Source organism: Chlamydotis macqueenii, chromosome 26, assembly GCF_036417535.1.
Source record: "Chlamydotis macqueenii isolate bChlMac1 chromosome 26, bChlMac1.mat, whole genome shotgun sequence".
NCBI lineage: Eukaryota > Metazoa > Chordata > Aves > Otidiformes > Otididae > Chlamydotis > Chlamydotis macqueenii.
In genome coordinates, this window is record NC_141581.1 from 1,169,070 (window position 1) to 1,181,520 (window position 12,451).

The 12,451-nt window shown below is 48.8% G+C and overlaps 1 protein-coding gene across 7 annotated transcripts in view; it reads right to left on the reverse strand.

Annotated features, from left to right (window-relative positions):
- Nucleotides 1-1,653: 1,653 nt before the first annotated feature.
- The window catches only part of LOC104484622 (ceramide synthase 4), a 56,166-nt gene continuing 45,368 nt past the window's right edge, over nt 1,654-12,451 (reverse strand). For all 7 annotated transcript variants that reach the window (XM_086767654.1, XM_086767660.1, XM_086767656.1 and 4 more), the window contains 6 exons: nt 11,218-11,268; nt 9,144-9,236; nt 8,373-8,501; nt 7,989-8,095; nt 7,423-7,579; nt 1,654-3,270 (listed from right to left, as the gene is read on the reverse strand). In XM_086767654.1, coding sequence (XP_086623780.1) covers nt 3,079-3,270; nt 7,423-7,579; nt 7,989-8,095; nt 8,373-8,501; nt 9,144-9,236; nt 11,218-11,268 — 729 coding nt within the window. In that variant the 3' untranslated portion in view covers nt 1,654-3,078. The remainder of the gene's footprint in view (nt 3,271-7,422; nt 7,580-7,988; nt 8,096-8,372; nt 8,502-9,143; nt 9,237-11,217; nt 11,269-12,451) is intronic.

The following is a 12,451-nucleotide window of genomic DNA, read 5'->3' on the forward strand; positions in this document are numbered from 1 at the left end:
TGGTGGCTAATTGCTTGTACTATTCTGGACACAAAATGTGGTCCTCTATCCGAGGACATTACTGCTGGGACTCCAAACCTAGGTACTATTTCCTGGAGCAGTATTTTGGTTACTTCCCAGGCTTTAGCAGTTCCGCACGGGAAAGCTTCTGGCCAGCCTGAAAAGGTATCCATAAGTACTAATAAGTATCGATACCCCCCTTTTCTAGGGAGTTCTGAGAAATCAATCTGCCAACGTTGTCCCGGACCATTCCCCTTTCCGATTTTTTCAAGTTTCGGCCCTTTTACAACTTCAGGATTAGTCTGGAGACAAAGATCACATTGTTGAGTTACTTGTCTAACAGTAGTGTCTAAGTTTCGCGCTATTATGTTCCTGATGAGCTCTTTATATAGGGCTTCTGCCCCCCCCTCCCCCCAGTGTCTTTTTCTATGTTCTTCTCGGACTACTGACCATATCATGTAGGAGGGAATTACTACCCTCCCGTGTGAGGGGTAGTAATTGGCCCACCCTTCCTCATTATATGACCCCTTTAGATCATTAATAAGTTTGCCGACTTCCTTTGTGTATTCTGGTTTACCTTCTAGAAATACCTGTCCATCAGGTATTAGCGCACCCTCTACCTTGATTGTTTCTCTAGCTGCTTGTTTTGCTTCCCTATCTGCCAGCTCATTTCCTCTTTCCAATTCTGTGCTCACTTTCTGGTGTGCTTTAATATGCATAATTGCCACCTTTTTGGGAAGCTGGACTGCATTCAGGATTTTCAAAATCCCTTCTGCGTGTTTGATGGTTTTTCCATGAGAATTTAACAGTCCTCTTGCCTTCCATATTGCTCCATGGGCATGTACCACCCCAAAGGCATATTTAGGGTCAGTCCAAATGTTTACAGTCCTTCCCTGGGCTCTCTCCAGGGCTCAGGTAAGGGCTATGATCTCGGCCTTTTGGGCTGAGACGTCGGCTGATAGTGGCCTGGACTCTATCACCTTTTCAAAAGTGGTAATAGCATAGTCTCTAGGAAGCATGTTGCTCCTTGGGTGAGAGCTGTTGTGATTTTACAACAGGGATCTTTCTCAGCCTTCTAGAACCTCATGAAAAACAAGAACAGATATTAATCTCCTCCTCTTCTTGCAAGTCCAAAGCATCTCCCCAGTGCTACGAACTGGGACTTGCCACTGCCGCAGCAGTAGCGAGTAACCTGGCCTACCCCCAAGGTGTCCCTTGTTCCAGGGCCAAAGGCAGATTTACCTCACGGGAGACAAACCAGGCAGCTGCAGTTCTCTATCGGCATGGCCCAGAACGGCTGCGTGTCCTGGGAGTGCACCATCCTCTCCACGCGCACTGTGTACCGACCTTGGTGGTGGCACCCATACTTGTGTCCCTCCTCACACAGCCACCCGTAAGGTGCAACCAGCCAGATGACCTGCTGCTAGTTAAAGTAGCAGAAAAGAGCCCAGACAATCATACCTTTCAAAAGTCATTTATAAAGAACGTTTACATTCAGTAGTACAAAATTACATATAACCACCCCTCCCAAACACACCACCTGCAGCGCAGCGGCAGGACTGCAGACTCCGATCAGAGGAACATGACAGTTTACAGAACACGTACTTGGACCTTCACATCCGCTCAAGGTTTCAGAGATGAGCGCATACAAGCTCAGATCAAAGCTCTCAGTCACATCTCCGGTGAACTGAGTGGACTGCTGAAAATCCTCTTCTATGCTGTCACCTGTATTTTAATTTGAAACACATGCACCACCTCCTCAAATCAGGCATTTCCTTGGTCCATGTCCCTCCCCAGTTAGCACTGGCCCTTACTGGGCACATACAGGGAAGTGTCTGCATGGCCCTGGGAGTCTACGTCCCTGCACTCACTGTAGTGAATCTGTTCATGCTTTGGTTTCATAGATGAACTGATCTATAAAACGGAAATTCCTGTCACTAATGTAACTCTTCCAAGGGATTACAGAATCCAAAGTCTAAGGCTACAGAGGATGTCAGATTCAGGACATCTAAACAAACGGCACCAGAACTGCGTCATGACTTCATGGACTACTGCTTTAAACCTGCTACTCCTGGCACACCTAGGCAGAGGCTCTAGAGTCAGAAGGCTACGTTAAAGCATTATTCCAAAAGGTTTAGCAGATCTTCTCTGGATCCTTTTTCCTATGAGGACAGTGGCACCTGTGGACCTTCTGGCCACAAGCTGACTCTGTAAACACTTCCCCCTGTGCCAATCACACTAGGTGAAAACACAAGCACTTCATCAGTGTTGTCTTCTAGGTCATCTAGTTTCTTGTCATCACCCTTCTTCTGACTGCGCTTCCTTCCAAGACAGGTTTAAAGGATTACCTGACAGTTGAGACACAGCTGCCTGGATTTTCCAGCTCTTCCAGCTATGATTTGGGTGGGTACTCTCTCCAATCTGAGTTCCCACCTTTGTGGCAATAATGCTGACAAGAGAAGGGACTGAGATCCATACCATTACAAAACTGGTTACATGACACACAAAAGCACGGCCTTTGAGGAGAAAACGTTTTCTTCTATGTCTTTCCAAAGCTTTCACTCCACTATGCTTAATTTAAATTTTTTGAGTGTGTAAGGGGCACCTGCCTTCTCAAAAGAAGTGTCCCCGCGTTAAGATTTAGAGCCTCAATTGTAAGCCATCATCGTTAGTGGCAATGGGCCAGAGCCTCCAGAGGGTGATCAAGGCTAAACAGATTCCTACCAGACAACATCAGGTGGTTAAGACTTGACATTGCTGTAGTTTATCCACTTTTTTTTTTTTTAAATGTATTTTTCAAGATTAACACATTTAACAGCTATGGTACAGTCTAATGTAAGTCAAACCGCTTTGAGCCCTTTCTATCTGCTTCAAGGCTACAACCTACAGGAAGCTTTTACTGAAGAAAGACCAAAACTTCCTTCAGAGATGACAATTAACACTTCTGTTTAGGGGAAGCAGGAATTCAGCTACGATACTGCAATTGCACTCCATTTTATCTACACAACGAGCAAACCTGTTTCTAAGGACAGTGGACGGGGTTCATTAAAGACCAGATCAGCAGCGGGTGAGCAGTAGCTATCGTTCCTTGACGTGACCATTGGTGAGATGGCTTCTGCTGTTCAGCGGCTCAGACCCGTTCCTCTGGATGTAACTGTTGCTTGTGATGTTGCTGAAATACGTCATCCCGTTTTTCTCCTTTTCCCTAATCTTTTCTCTTTCTTCATCCTTGTCACTTTCTTCTGTGTCACTTCTCATGTCCTTGTCCATCTATAGAAAAATGTAAATGAGAAGCAAGGCAAACACAGAAGTCTGCACGAGAAGCAGTGCTAGCTGAGCCACAGGCTAAACATTCATCTGCCGCTTCGGTCACACAGTTCTACTGTGTCCTTCCAATTTTACGTCACCTTTGGAAATGAGATTCTCCCCATTTCTTTGATTTTGGTCTCAGTGGAACCCTAGCTGTGATCCTGATAAAAATCAGGAATTACTGCACAGGTTGAGAAGCAGCACCAAACCACCGGTGCTCAGGACTGACGATACCACATAAGCCTGAGGAGATTCCTACTGCTGCTGTGGGCATCGGCATGTGGGAGAAGGATGGGGGAGGCAGTTAATCCAGTTAATCGTGGGCTTTTACATTTTCCAAAGGGACAAGGAGAGCTTCTGACCACACTCAGCCTGGGTAGCTGCAGGCTGGGCACGCTGCTTTGGACAGCTGGAAAGCTGGTTTCAAACAATTCCATAGCTCAGCACAAACACTGAACTGATTACGTTGAGTTCTACATTCAGGTTTTTCCTCTTGCTATTGACTGAGAGACCTGTCATCAACTTCTGTAAATATTTCATTCATTGCCTTAAGGGGAAGGCAAAGAAGCAGCAATGTGCTAAAATGGCAGCTTCGAAAACGCAGCCTAGCACTTGCCTGCTCCCCAGGCTGTTTCTACTTTGCAATCCAAGGTGCCAAAACTGGGGACAAATTCAGTGTCACACTTCCTGCTGGAAAGAGTGCTCTGAGGGAAACAGCAACGCCCTGTGACCTGGGCTTCCGACACTGCTCAGTGTCTTCATCTGCAGAAGATGCTCTTAGAAGTTTCCCCTTTGTCCCGAGGACCTGGCTGGGTCTAGGGCCAAGCTCATTTGCGACAGTGATAACGCCTCCGTGACAACGTATTTAAGAAGGGGAAATAAAAAAAAAAGAAAAAGAAAAGGAGTGAAAAAGCACAAGCATGGACAGAAAGCGGAGGTGCAAGCCTTGTGGGCCTTGTGACCCTCACGTTCTGGCCTCCTGCTTGGTCCTGAGCGGGGCTAAACCACGACACTACGTTTATCCCTTTATGGCCACAGAACATGGCTGAGGCCTTAAACCCAGCAAGATTCCCACAGGAACTACACAGCTGCAGGAATTACGACGCAGAAGGAATGCAGCTTGTATTTCCGGATCTAGCCTGAGTTCTAATTACTGGGGATTAGGGGACATTGTGTGAGAAGGTGGTGCAGGTAATCCTGCAGCCAGAGAGGAAAACCGTGGAGATCAGAAAGGCCCATGAGAAGAATGTGAACCTCTGACGGGAGTGAGAACTTCACAGTTCTCAAAAATGGAGAATATCCTGTATTCACAGAAGGGTTTGGGTTGGAAGGGCCCTGTAAAGCCCACCCAGCCCAACCCCCCTGCCAGAAGCAGGGACATCTCCAACCAGATCAGGTTGCTCAGAGCCCCGGCCAACCTGGCCTGGAACGTTTCCAGGGATGGGGCAGCCACCGCCTCTCTGGGCAACCTGGGACAGTGCTCCACCACCCTCAGCGTAAAAAATTTCTTCCTAATTTCTAATCCGAATCTGCCTCCCTCCATTTTGAAACCATCACCCCTCGTCCTGTCACACCAGGCCCTGCTGAAGAGTCTCTCCCCACCTTCCCTGCAGCCCCCTTTGGGCACTGGGAGCCGCTCTCAGGTCTCCCCGGAGCCTCCTCTTCTCCAGGCTGAACAGCCCCAGCTCTCTCAGCCTGGCCTCACAACAGAGCTGCTCCAGCCCTCTCATCATCTGCGTGGGCTCCTCTGGACCCTCTCCAACAGCTCCACGTCCTTCTGCTGTTGGGGGCTCCAGAGATGGACACAGCGCTGCAGGGGGGGGTCTCACCAGAGCAGAGCAGAGGGGCAGAATCCCCTCCTTTGACCCGCTGCCCACGCTGCTGGGGGTGCAGCCCAGGATGGCGTTGGCCTTCTGGGCTGCAAGAGCACATTGCCAGCTCACGTCCAGCTTTTCATCCACCAGCACCCTCAAGTTTTCTCGGCAGGGCTGCTCTCCATCCATTCTCCTCCCAGCCTGGATTTCTGCCTGGGATTGCCCCGACCCACGTGCAGGTGCTTGCACTTGGCCTGGTTGAACTTCATGAGGTTTGCATGGGCCCACCTCTCCAGCCTGTCCAGGTCCCTCTGGATGGATCCCTCCCCTCCAGCACGTCAATGGCACCACACAGCTCAGTGTCATCAGTGAACTTGCTGAGGGTGCACTCTATCCCACAGTGTCTTCAGTTGTGTCTTCATTTTCCGCCCTGTGAAGTTTCCCTTTCCTAATTTGCATGTAATTTGCTCTGTGCTACCTCAGGGGAAGGCAGATAAAGACAACGGGGACAATATGGATGAAGATGAGCCTTTAGTGCTTGTTCTCGGTTCCCACAAGACAGGATTCTCCAGTTGGATACTAATAAAACAATTCATCCTGGCCTATGAGGTCAACCACCACAAGACACTGGCTTGTTACTTCTGGACCGCGTCCTTGGCACGTGGCCGATCCAATGCTATTAGGGCATGCCTTTGCTTTTGAGAGAATTTCACCCTGAGCAGAAGTTTGGTCTCACAGCAAATACTACAGGCTGTGGTCAGCAGTGGGACACATTTCACTCCCGACATTCATCCAGGGTTGCTCTATGACGGACAGAGAGGAACAGCACTCCCCGGTGCAATCCTGAATGGACTCTGCTTTGGGCACGCCTGCTTACCTCTGCTGCTACGAACAAGAGTCCAGACAGCTAGCTTAGACAGAAACATCTACTCTGCAGACATCTACAGCACTGACAGACAATCCATAAAGAACGTGTATGGATGATCTGGACAACGGGCAGAGCACACCCTAAGCCAGTTTGCTGAAGACACAAAACTGGGAGGAGTGGCTGACACGCCACAGGATCGTGCTGCCATCCGGAGGGACCTTGGCGGGCTGGAGAGCGGCTGACAGGAACCTTGTGAACTTCAGCACGGGGAAGCGTGAAGTCCTGCACCTGGGAAGGAACAACACCAGCACCAGTACGTGCTGGGGGCTGACCAGCTTTTCGAAGAAAAGCCTGGAGGTCCTGGCAGACACCCAGTTGAACATGAGCCAGCAGTGTGCCCTTGCCTTCCTGGCCTGCATGAGGAGGAGTGCTGCCAGCAGGTCGAGGGAGGTGTGATCCTTCCCCTCTCTCTGCTCAGCACTGGTGAGGCCACACCTGGCATGCTGTGTCCAGTTCTGGGCTCCTCAGTACGAGACAGACATGGACAGGCCGGAGAGAGTCCAGCCAAGGACCATGGAGATGATGAATGGACTGGAGTGCCTCAGGTATGAGGAAATGTAGAGAGCTGGGACTGTCCAGCCTGGAGAAGGGAAGGCTCGGGGGATCTTACCAATAGACATGAATGCCTGTAAAGAAGATGGAGCCAGGCTGGTCCCAGTAGTGCCCAGTGACAGGACATGAGGCAATGGGCACAAACTGAAACACAGGAGGCTCCCTCTGAACATCAGGAAACACTTTTTGACTCAGAGGGCGACTGAGCACTGGCACGGGGTGCTCAGAGAGATTGTGGAGTCTCCGTCCTTGGAAATATCCAGAAGCCACCTGGACATGGTCCTGGGCAACCTAAGTGACCTTGCTCGAGCCAGGGAATACGTACAAGGCTTCCAGAGGAACCTTACAACCTCAGCCATTCTGTGATCCTGTGATCTCAGGAACACGGTAACAAAAAATCCTGTACGAGCAGGGAAGCACTTTCATGCTGGCCTCACCAATCACGACAGCTTTCCCTGCCTTGGTTTCTTAGTTTTGTCACAAACGCAAATCATACTGGACCATGTTTTGGGATCCTCACTCAGATGTCACTGGCTTTGTTCACAGAAATCTCCTCTGGAGTCCAATCCACGTTCTTCTTGAATACAAGCACTGGAAGTGGTCCCAATATTGTAGTAACTCATTAAAAATCTACTCTTTTTTGGTCAACTTTCCCTAAGAATATTGAGTGTTCCTTTCACCTCACTGTTAGGAATGCACATGTATAATTTCACTAGGGCAAGAAGGAATCCATCCCAGATGAACCGCAGATGCTCCCAGGCAGCCTAGGTGCACCCTCCCACCCCTGCGATGTACACGGGACTACAAACGGATCCGTACCGTGCCCTGGAGGAGGAACTTGCAGACCATGTGAATAATGAGGCAGGACCAGAAGACGTGGAGCAGCTGCAGAATTATCAGGAGAGCATTCATGAAGTAGTATCCAAAGAAGGGTTGGAATATCTCCATGGAGTAGTAGTAGGTGTTGTAGAGCACTCTACAAGAGAGAGGGAACCGCAGTGAAGGGAAAGCGTGTTGTTAGCCGTGCCGTAACTCAGCCCCAGAAGGCTCTAGTCACAGAGGACGTTTCAGCTCTGTCGCCTCCTTTTATACAATACGTGTGAGCTGACTCTCAGCTCCCCACCAGAAATAAGCAGGGCAGAGCCACAGGCTGAGGACTGCTCCTCTGCAGTGTCCTTCAGGACTTTAGGACTACTCTACAAGCTCCAAGGCAGACCACCCTAGCCTACCCTAAGGCCAGCGCAACAGCCGCGTGGCGCTGGAGCCTACGCAAAGGGCAGGGACGTGCGCTCAAGGACTGAAAAGCAATGGCTGCAGCAAAAGATGCAGCACCCCGCTGAATTATCCCGTCTCTTTTGCATTTCCCTGGACTGCAGGAGACTCACGTGTAGGGGAAAATGACCAGGCGGCTGATGAGGAAAACCGCTGAGAAGATCATAAAGAGGCTATCACAAGTTTTTTTCCACTTCATGTAATTGAATATCTTAGTTGGCTGGAAGGAGAAAGAACAATAAAACAGCAGGCCAAGACAGTGCATCTGCACGTGCTCCAGGAGGCTAACGAGCCAGACACAACACAATCTGCATGCAGGCAATCCGGCCTCTTCCTGGCTCTCCGCAGGGCACCCAGGCTGGGTCAGGAGACCAGCACCGAGTTATCCGTGAAACACCACCACGCTCGGCCCACGCTGTGCTAGATCAAAACACACCCTTTGGCTGAAGAGCACCGTGCTAACTAGGCTTTGCCAGGCAGGAAGTGGTGGAGCTCACCTCCAGGAAGCAATCGGAAGCATCATGAATGACCATGACCAGCGTCCCGATCCGGATGTAATTGGCACAGTAGGAGAAACTGATCAGGAAGATGGTTGCAGCGTGATGGACAATCTGCTCCTTGAAGTCCTGATGAGAAAGCGGACAGCAAAGAATAAAACACACAACGCACCTTCTGCCTGGCGAAAGTGTGCCTCCTGCAGGCAGCAACGACATCTCCCTACCCACTAAGAAACCTCCTGCTCTGAGGTCTCACCCACACACACTCTAGAAATGCAGGCAACCAAGAGACAGTGAAGAGCTTGTGGCGTAAGTCAAGGATCTCACAGCAAAGAACACTCTCTCCCTCCACCAGTAATGGTCCGATGATGGGGCAAATCAGAAGACAGATGAGTAAGAGCCAACAAGTCACTACTGGCAAACTCAACAGAAAAAGTTTCCTTTCCGGACAAAGCAGTGCCCATAACCACCTCTGCTCCGTGCCCCCGTACCTGTTTGCACAGTCATCTCAACCCCCAGGCTCGCTGACGGAGAGCCACAGCCACCCCTTACTCCTAAGGGCACACTTGCAGCCTCAAAGCATGCGTACGCCTGCGTAACCACGCAGCAGCCTGTCCGTGGGAGCACTGGCACCTACGAACACATGCAGCTTCACTAAATAGTCCCTGAAACCTCAGACTGGCGCTGTACACGTGCTCTTGGAGATCACTCTCCTGAGTGCTCAGCTTGAGCCCTGTCTGTGCTTGATTCTTCCCTCGGGCTGCCACTCACCTTCCTCTTCACATCGAAGGGCAGGGTGAAGACCAGTGACCAGTAGAAGGAGAGCTCCAGCAAGTAGTACCAGAACAGGGAGGGCTGGAGAGGCTGCGAGAGATGAAGAGACAGCGAAATGCCACTCAGATAAAGCAGAGCAAGGGCTGGAGCTGAAGACTCCTTCCTGGGCAAAAGACTATCACACAACCAGACCAACAAGACTAGTTCTTGCAGCTTCAGGGGGAAACACTTCAAATTAAGAACGTGGTTACTTGCTAAACGTCATCTGTGCTGAGGTGAAAGCAAACAGCAGGCAAATCCCCCTTTGCTGCAATATTTAGGGAACTACCAGGAAGATCCTGAACAGTTTTAGAGTTTTTTTCAGCACTGTGCAGATTCCTGAGCAGTCAGTATAGAGCTTTAAAAACTCTATGTAAATGTAAACCATTTCACCATGGTGAAATAGATAAGCAGTAGTGGAATAAATCATTCTCTTCTCCACATTCAAGGAGATGCTTCAGACACCTTGTACTCTTATCAGAGATTTTACATTTTAATCAAACTAACTGAGGGGAAGTACAACCCCAGTGTTGAAGCTGAGCCCGGGAAGGAAGGGGTGGGGAGGAAGATGTTTTTGGATTTGTTTTTGTTTCCCATTATCCTTGATTGTCAATAAATCAAATTAATTTCCCAAAGACAAGTCTGTTTTGCCTTTGACGGTAATTGGCAAGTGATTTCCCTGTCCTTACCTCAACCCATGAGCGTTTCATCGTATTTTCTCCCCCCATCCAGTTGAGGAGGGGGTAGACAGAGCAGTTTGGCGGGCACACGGTGGCCACCCACCACACTGTTCTGTTATGGTGACTGGGATTGTTTTTGAGAAGACACGTACTCCAAACGTACAGAACAGGACGCAAGGACCCCAGTGACCCTTTCAGTCTTACATTCCTATTCAAGCACCCCTTGTTTGCATGGTTTGCCTTTTACTCTCACCTACCAATTTGCCCCCAAAATTTCTGCCTTTGAGCAACAGCAGATTGTTTGGAGACTTGGCCTGAAAGATGCTACCTCACTCTTCACTCATTTGTTCTGTGATGTTTCCTGTGGCTCACGCTGCTCAAATTGTGCATTACATCTCCCTTTACGGGTGTGCAAAGCCCTGGAACACAGGCACTCTCCACTTTGTCTTGGTACAGGAAGGCTCCTGCTATAGAACAGGCGATAGTTGTCTTCTCGAGAGAATTCAGAGCACATAACGTAACTGGAAAGGCAGAGCAGACAACAGCTCTGGTGCTCAGTGAGTGAAGCCCCTTTCTAACTCTTTCAGCTACTCAAGTTACAGGGGTAGGAATAGCAAGGGAGACAGCTGGGCAAAAAAGTACCTGGCTTTTTGTTCACTATCTTTGCTCCCTGAGTTGGTGAACACTGAGCACTTTGTGCCTTGCTGGCAATTCTCACTGAGGTTATTCTGGTCTGCACTGATAAGAGATGTACACTCTCCAGCCCACTGGACAGCTTCTTGCAGTGTTCTTGTGAAAAAACTCAGAATATTCATTGTAAGAGTGTAGGAGAGCATCCTCTGAACGTAACGGGAATGATGCCGTATCGCTGCTGGCCATACGGCCAGGTCCACTGGGAAACAAACCCCTTGGCGAGTGCTGTGGACTTCTTCAGTACGGCTGAAAGCACACAGCATTCAGAGCACGTCCTCCGCTCTACAGCCTCTCCACTGACACCTTCAACACTCCTCCTCAGGCACCACGTCCTTCTCTGGCCTCAGTCTCCTCTACAAACTAAACAACCCTGGAGCATTCCCATTTTTTGGTTTCTTGGCTCAGCTGGTCAGAACTCCCACTTTCCCTTTACTTCTGCAGCCTCCTCCAGCTCTCCTGACTCGTCCTCTATTGCGTTTAGATTACAACAGACACAGATGTTCTCCTTCGATGAGAATCTGGCTTTGAACTCGCAGGGCTTGTGACTCTCAGTTTAATTTAGTGCCCTCTCTTTTGTCACTGATATAACTTGATCTTCAAAAGATATTGAAAAACAATACAGGACTTACAACAGCAATTTTCCCTCTTGCGTGACCCACCTGTTGTGGATATCCCGTCCAGCACTCTCTGTGGTCCCAAAGCCAAGGCTTCTGCAAAGAAAACACACCATGAATGTGAGAATGCCAGAGGAATTCTTCTCTTACCAACTAACTCCTTCAGTCTGTTACTACTACAGACTTTGTTGTGTTTTATTACAGGCAGAGCTGGTTGTAGTCTGGAATTCCCTTGTCAAGAGATTTCCACCACAAGAACTTGCAGTTGATGTGACATGACCAATGTGTCGCTATTGCACTGAAATTTTACATGCTGTTTAGCCCAGTTCCAAATAAAATAGTGCAGGGAAGATTTCTACCAACTTGTTTAAGCCTTCTACAAGTTTGGGGTGGTGATGGCAATGTTTTCAATATATTAAAATATTCTTACAGCTATTTCATGATGAATCTCTCTGGCTTGGACAATAAAATGTGGTAAGAAGGCTGAAAACTTGTGTGTCAGGAGCATGGTTTCTCCTCTAACAGTGAGGATCATGCTGCAGTCTGTTTAACGAACCTCTGAGAAGATCCTTCTTTGTTCATACCTCGTAGAAAAAGGCTAGTTTAGAACCTGTCAGCTTAGGAACTTTCATAGAAACATGGCAACTGAAGTCCCCAAAAGTTCTTCAGATACCAGAGCTAAGAGCAAGAAGGGAACATTTCTTTTTCTCTCTACTCACAGCAAATAACACTGTTTTCTGGTGACCTCCTGTGAGACAACTTTCTCCTGCTACCTGCTCTTTCACCGACTCATGGGGCAGAGGTTTTTGCCATCAGTCTAAAGCTGCTGATACAGAATTCAAACATTTGCCTTTTTTCTAAAGCAAGAAGGTTGTTTCACAAGAACAAATGCATGTTAAAATACTACTCAGACTAAAAGGAGAAGTTGCAGCAAGTCAAAAGTTCTTCACTTGTTCCAATCGTGAGAAGTTATAAGCACAGTCTGTGCCTGCTGTCTTGTGATCTGCAGGTTCTGACCCCTCACGAAGTGTCAGTGTAGAAGACTTCAGAGCCAGAGGAACCTTTAGAACACAGCCAGAGGACGACTCGTGCCCCTCATCGCAGCTCAGTGACTAGAGCACGCACACGGCTTCTATCACCTCTTCTGCCCATTAAGGCGGTTCAATTTGTACCAAGAGAGCTCATTATTTATCAAATCAGAGAAAAGGCAGAAGCATGAGCCTGGACCAATCACACCTTGGGTGTGATTTAATAAATAAAATTATTAAACTGCAGTCCA